Source organism: Syngnathus typhle, linkage group LG9 (assembly GCF_033458585.1).
Source record: "Syngnathus typhle isolate RoL2023-S1 ecotype Sweden linkage group LG9, RoL_Styp_1.0, whole genome shotgun sequence".
In the NCBI taxonomy this organism is placed as follows: Eukaryota; Metazoa; Chordata; class Actinopteri; order Syngnathiformes; family Syngnathidae; genus Syngnathus; species Syngnathus typhle.
The window spans coordinates 948,633-955,505 of record NC_083746.1 but is presented as its reverse complement, the minus strand read 5'-3'; the positions used below and the strand labels follow the sequence as shown (position 1 = coordinate 955,505).

The following is a 6,873-nucleotide window of genomic DNA, read 5'->3' as shown; positions in this document are numbered from 1 at the left end:
CAAAACAAAAAATGCACGTCGTAGTTTGGTTTTCTAAAAATGCACGAGACATCTCCATGCTGTATAGAGTCCAAATTGCCTTGACAGAGAGAACTACTTCCCTATTATCCAGGGAGAGTGTCACTGCTATTATATTCCACTTCAATTCCAAAGTAGCTTGATGGGGAGAGCATCTGGCTTCCTCCGAGTCCAATTTGGCCGAGGTGAGCCGGTCCATTCCATGTGGGCTGAAGGGGTGCAAAGCAGGTTGTCAGATTGTAACAGGGTATCAGGTATCAAAGTAGCAGCAAATCAGCAGGGGATGGGGGGGCTCTTTCGTGCCAGGTGTGGATATTAATAGAAACAGAGGTATGCCTCGGCATGGGGCCTCCCACACAAGACCTGCTTTCAGCTGAAAACATGGCGATGCGGCGTGAGGTCGTTGCCTCCTCTCGGAAACCGCTGTAAGCTCATTATCGCTGCTGCCGCTTCTTGGATCGACGCCAAGACGTGAGGCGGCGGGCATTATGTGCCCGCTGAACAATTCTGCCACACAGGTGATTGATAGCGTGACGGCGAGTTGGCGGCACGTTTTGCTCGCCGCTGGCCTTTGCCTGATGCCGTTTGGAGGCCTTTTGTCCGACCTTACATGCGACATCAGCAGATGGGCTGTGCAAAGGTCTTCTCGCTAGAGAAGGCCACCAACATGGTTTGGGGGTTACCAATGGATGGTGGCCCAGTAGCCTTTCGGCCGTGACTGGCGTAAAAATGGCGTCGATTTTGTTTGTCCACCTGTCCCAATTGGCAATTGCTCCCAATCAGCTCCCTTTGGCCACTCGTGTCCTATCCAGGTGTACCTTGTTGTCTGGTCTGTCTTATATATAGTTCCCTGCTTTGGTTTAGTCTGTGTTGTTTTGCTCAGAGGTGACATGGCTGTCATTTGAACAGAGAAACAAGCAGTTTGACAGCTATGGATGCAATTGGGTGCAAATAAGGTAGGCGCGGACTGTTCCACATGAAAGGTTTCTGGAAAAAAAAGCTTTTTCTGCATGTGTATGTCAGCACTAGCAATAGACAAAGTGTGTCGTGTCAAGTGGGGCGCGAGCCGAGAGCGGCTATCGAGAGTGTGCGTGTCTCATCGTTTAGCACTCGGCAGCTCGAAGGTCTATTTTGAACACAGCCGTGCGTGTAACATTAGACGAGGTAAGGCGGCGGGCATGGGGATGTTTTTTACACTACAAGTGTCACCTGCCCGCTTTTGCTCACACCAACATTTTGGACCAGCGAGGAATGCCGGCCCCAGGCTATAATGACCACCGTCTCGTGACTATAATAAGGCTCGGAAATCAGGTCAGATTTGTCCCCCGTGTATAAAACTGGGTCAATGTCAAACTGTATTCCAACAAATATCCTTAACACTTGTTGCATGAAATTCGAGGTGGTCATGATTGGACCTTTCATCATTTGAATCGTCACAATTGTCTTTCAATTTTCTCTTTTTCACATTATGAGTTAAAACTCTGGAAAAAAAAAACAATTGCTTTTGCAAATATCCTCCATTCTTACATAATCCAGTTTGCTTCAACTTTCAAATGTTCACTTTATTGCTATTTATTTTCATTTTTTGACCAGTTCAACGATGGATATTTTTGGTACACTGTGGCAAAAATCCCAACTCAGCAGGAGCACCAAAGTCATGTCTGCCATGAGCAATGCTTTGGCATCACGTTTTCATTTCGTGCGAGTGGCTGCAGGCTCACACTTGAGCCGACAGCTCTGACTTCACTTCTTGCCACGTCTAATTAGGCAAAGTTTTCTTCCTTGTTCAAAGTGTTTGCTTTGTTTGCGTGGACCACAAAGATAAGGACGACATATTAACTTATTATATCACACTTAACTTATTCTATATTAACAGCAATGGCCAAATGATCTCAAAGATGTTTTATGTTTATGAAAAATATGCGTGGACCACAAGATAGGGATGACATATTAACTTATTATATCACACTTAACTTATTCTATATTAACAGCAATGGCCAAATGATATCAAAGATGTTTTATGCTTATGAAAAATATGATATCCCGCTCAAACGTAGAGCTGAACTTACGCAACTGCTTCTAACCTTTTTAGCGTGTGTCAAAAATAGAAGTTGTCACGGAATACAGGAGATGTCATCCAACAGCGGGACCCTGCTGGCAGAGGCTCAATCGCTAAAACGATGCGCCGCATGCTCGCATGGCAGGCGTAAAACAAGCGCTCAGCCCCCTACGGCCCAGACACAAGAAGAAGCCCAGAGGGCAAAACACAACGGACAGTATTTACAAGAAAGAGGAGTGAAATAATATGTGCCTCAAGTGTTTTGTGATTCAATGTTTGAGGAAAGAATTCTGCAAAGAGTCGACACATTCAATGCTGAACAGGATGTGCAATGCAAACTTTCATGTTTCGATTCTGCTTTCCGTGCGTTTGTGTCGCAATGTGACTTTCAAAATGTTCAGCAGGTTTACTATACGCGGACGCTGATTCCCGGGCATGTGGCCTTCAAACAACCAAGATGTCCTTCAGATTGATGTATCGGTTTGTCCTTTTTTAGCGATTGGATATTTCAAAAGTCGCTTCATTCCAAGACCCCAAAATAAATGTCTCTGGGAAAGGGGGGGGGGAGTCCAGTGCTGAGATTTTGCTTGTGACAAACTGTCAAGTGGACTTGCATGCTGCTCCTGTTTCCCAGGGGAGCTGTGGTCTCACTCCGCCTCCCTGCCATCGCTGACAATATTCCCTCCTCATGGACGCGACGCTTCACTCGGACTTCTGACTCTGCTCAATCTCGGCCAGACTCTGAAGTGGAAAAAGAAAAGGTCTTGCCATGTATTTGGAAGAAATAGAGCAGAGTGAAGAAGGTCCACTACTGACCGACGCCTTGCTTACGGAGAAAAGCCAGGTTGACGACGCAAGTGCATCACTTGACGGTAATGTCCTTGCAGAACTTTCAGAACGGTGTGTTGCCGGTCGAGAAATCGACAATTCTGGACATTGTAACAACCGCGAAGGTTTTCCAGATTGCAATGGCGACTCTGACAGATCTGACCGGTATTCCGGAACTGACAGCATAGTGGAATGCGTCACAATCCGTGATAAGACTTTGAGGTTTAGAGAGACATTAGATAGAAGCCACGCGAGAACTTTTATGGCCTCTGAACCTTGCCTTGAGTCGAAGCCAGAAACGTTGAACGGTGAGACAGACGATGCTGTCGAGTCGGGGGATGAATCGGACTGCGATACGGAACTCCGTGACGGTTACGTCCAAAACGAAAGCACGGTGGCAGATGACGAGGATGAGTGGGGCTATTTGTCAGATGACAGCCATGAAAGAAGTAGTGATGATGAGCTGTGTGAAGACATCCACTGCTTGCATCCAAGAGCACTTGGCATAGGTGACTTGAGCAAAAGTGAGGGATTTCTCTCGGCGACAGATGGCTTGAACCAAAATGAGACAAGGCAGGTATCGGAGCAAAACTACTCCGACAAGATCTACTCGGTGGAAGACGATGGCTCTTCTTCTGATAGTAAGTCCTTTAAGACTTGTCCAGAATACTCCGAAAACAGCTTGACTTCATCTGAATCCGAATCTGAAAGAGAAGCTCTAGAAGATTGGAACGATGAGCCGACCCAGTGGGAATCATTTGAGGATGATGAAGAACATTGCAACGTCTCGGAGAGTGTTCGGGTTCAAAATGAAACGTCTCATTTTGCCCTCGAAGATTACTTTGATTTATTTGATAGGGCTGACTGTGGTGTGCCAAATTTAACACAATCGCTGTGTTACATCTCTTGCTTTGACGGAGGAGACGTTTATGACTGCCTGTATGGTGACCAACTGCACTCTTCAGAAAAAACATGTGAAGACATTTCTAGTTTGGGAGGTGAATCAGAGGCTCAATCAAAAGACCGTGAGGTGCAGGGTGACCCCCATCACGTCCGTGAGGATTCGGATGTGAAAACCCGTCATGTTGCAGAATCTGATGTTCCAAACGTATCTGATGCTACTTTGAGAGACGCAAACAAAGACCTGAAAGAGAACGTCTGGGCTTTTTCGGAGGACTCATATTGGTCGCTTATGGAACACGAGCGAGAGACTCTTGACTTGGTCCAGGAATATTACAAATCATTGAAGCCGAATGCGAGAGGAGAAAGCTTGGGCTCAAGGGAAGATTGCGGCTCCGTTGAAATTACAAGAGAAGTACGGGCAGATATCATTCACAGCGTCGTCTCAGAGTACGACAAGACTGAAGAAGGGGATCCCGAGCAGAAGCAGAGTAGAAGAACCGACGACTCGGAGGATGAGGATTACGACGAGGACCCCAATGAACTTTGCGACTGCGAGTACTGCATACCACCAGATGCACAGGTAAAAAAACATAATCAAGGCAAATTGGTGATAGATCTGTGATCCAAAAAGCCCTCCAATTGCGACGTATCTCTTTTAATGCGCTGTCACAGCGCTTCACTCCAGCAAGCAGTTGATGTGTTGGATCACTTTGTTTTTAGAATCAGAATGTTGTTGAAATAGAGTGGCGCATGTGCTCTGTTGACACGGCACCAGCTGGAGCCGCTCCCAAAAGCCATCATTAAAACGGGCTCCCAGAGATAGCTATATCGTATCTAGAAATATGTCCCCCGTGTTTACACTTGATAACATTTTGTGGAGATGGCCAACTGTTTTGTTCTTCCCAGGTACGGACAAAAGCGCTGCTCCCACAATTGGAATCTGACGATACGGGCAAGATCTGCATGGTCATTGACTTGGACGAAACCTTAGTGCACAGCTCCTTCACGGTAAGTTGCTCACTGCTGCAATTGAGTGAAGGAGTTTGTCCAAAAAAACGTTCTGGCTTGTCAAAGAGAGGTCGTTTGTGTTGCTTGGAATTACGTAATGAATTCCTTGCGAGATGCGGTCGCTCCCTCTGCAGTTACTGACTGTCCTGAAATGACTCCCAAGTCAGACGCTATCAGATCCATACGCCGTATACAACGAGGACGTTGACGTGCCGAACACGAACGTAGGCAAAGAACACCGATGCCTTTGGTGTCAAACCATTCAAGTCTGAAGTGACCGTAAAACAGCCTGCGAGTTATTCAATACAGCAAAGATGAAAAACGTTAGGCAAGTGCGTTGTCAACACTTGAACCCCTCGAGTTCTAATTTGAGGCTTTGCGTCACCTTCTTGGTGTCATCTGAAAGGTTTATGTGTTTTAGAAGTCCCAAGCACACTCGCTAGCACCCCCTGGTGACAAAGAAGAAAAGCCCACATCAATCGACACGCAAATTGAAAAAGCTATTCCTCAAATTAAACAGGAAGTCAGCCATTTTGGTTTCAAGCAGCTATTTGGGGCAAATTTTGGGACTGGTACATTTTCTTTCTAATGTGGGCTGAACTTATTGATACGTTTTCAATCCTGACTTGTTCCTTTGCTTCCTTTGTCTGACTTTGTAGGCACCCTGTTTTCCATCTTTAATAGTCACCTCTGTTTTTCTTTGACAGCCAGTGAACCATGCTGACTTCATCACGCCGGTGGACATTGATGGAACGATTCACCAGGTCGGTTCTTCAAAAACAGAAGTCCCGAGCGATTTATTTGCAATGATTTGGTTTGGCTTGATACGAGTAAGAAAACATCTTTTTTTTTGTGTCCGTCCCCTCAGGTTTATGTCTCAAAGAGACCCCACGTGGACGAATTCCTGCGGCGGATGGGAGAGATGTTTGAATGTGTTTTATTCACGGCGAGCCTCTCCAAGGTTGGTTAGCTGAAGAGTCACAAACGTCATGCCGTATACGTGCAACGTGGCGCCGGCGCTTTTAAAATCCGATACTTGGAACGACGAGGATATCATTCTGACGTTTTGACGAGACGTTTTATTGTCGAGACATCATTAACACCAATTGCTTCATTTAACGACTGGGCTCGGATTTTAGAGCCATGAAAAATAGATCGTACTGGTGCGGAGCGAAACACAACCCCCAGAATAACAAAAGACGCCATTTCTATATGTCTTTTGTTCTGAGCAGTATGCGGATCCCGTGTCGGACGCATTGGACAAATGGGGAGCTTTCCGAAGCCGGCTCTTCAGGGAGGCGTGCGTCTTCCACAAAGGCAATTACGTGAAAGACTTGAGCCATTTAGGGAGGGACCTCAACAAAGTCATCATCATCGACAACTCGCCGGCCTCGTACACCTTCCAGCCGGACAACGCGGTACGCACGTCTTTCCAAATAGCCCAGACGGCTTATAAAGCATTTGATTTCTTCAGGTTCCCGTGGTCTCCTGGTTCGACGACATGTCGGATAGCGAGCTCCTGGACCTGATCCCCTTCTTCGAAAGGCTCAGCAACGTGGACGACATTTACGACGTCCTCAAGGAGCAGCGCTCTCTAGGATGAACGCAATCGGCGGCCACATCGGCGTTGGTTGGCGCTTTCTGCCGTGGTCTCGATCGGCCACATCCGCTGTGGGAATCGCTATTAGACTGAGAACCCCAAAAGCACAAGTTGGACCATCTACGTTGGGGCCAAGTGGACCAGCCATGGCGGGATGTGACATTTGAAAGAGGACGTGGTGTCGGATGTGTTCTGCAAGATACGTTTCTCCGATTTTGAGGGCCATTTGCAGTGAAGCTCATCGTGGAACTGCATACAAAAAATAAATCTGGCCTTTTATAAAGTAGACAAACCTGTGGATATAGTAAACAGCTAAAGACTACCTGAGATAGTTAGTATCAGAGCAGCAGATGTGGATTTAACCCAGGCAGAACGACGACGTTACTTTGCAGTCCTTGTTCGTGTTTTGACGATCGTCACGTGAAAGTGACAATTAAAACCAATGATTTGCATAAAT

General features: G+C 46.6%; 1 protein-coding gene across 2 annotated transcripts; it reads left to right on the top strand.

The window, feature by feature from the left end:
- The first annotated feature begins 2,464 nt into the window (after positions 1-2,464).
- On the top strand, positions 2,465-6,872 carry LOC133159650 (carboxy-terminal domain RNA polymerase II polypeptide A small phosphatase 1-like). Of its 2 annotated transcripts, none has more exons than XM_061286864.1 (6): positions 2,465-2,949; positions 4,715-4,816; positions 5,524-5,580; positions 5,685-5,777; positions 6,049-6,234; positions 6,291-6,872. In XM_061286864.1, exons 2-6 carry the CDS (start codon positions 4,772-4,774, stop codon positions 6,417-6,419), a joined length of 510 nt encoding a protein of 169 aa, XP_061142848.1. In that variant the 5' UTR covers positions 2,465-2,949; positions 4,715-4,771; the 3' UTR covers positions 6,420-6,872. The 2 variants fall into 2 exon arrangements, with proteins under 2 accessions (XP_061142848.1, XP_061142847.1); XM_061286863.1 differs by having other exon boundaries at positions 2,469-4,388.
- Position 6,873: the final 1 nt, after the last annotated feature.

Coding starts and splice junctions, on each gene's coding strand:
- LOC133159650 (XM_061286863.1), top strand. CDS start 2,847: ATGTATTTGGAAGAAATAGAGCAGAGTGAAGAAGGTCCACTACTGACC. Junction 4,389..4,714: donor GCATACCACCAGATGCACAG/GTAAAAAAACAT, acceptor TGTTCTTCCCAG/GTACGGACAAAAGCGCTGCT. Junction 6,235..6,290: donor CCTTCCAGCCGGACAACGCG/GTACGCACGTCT, acceptor TGATTTCTTCAG/GTTCCCGTGGTCTCCTGGTT.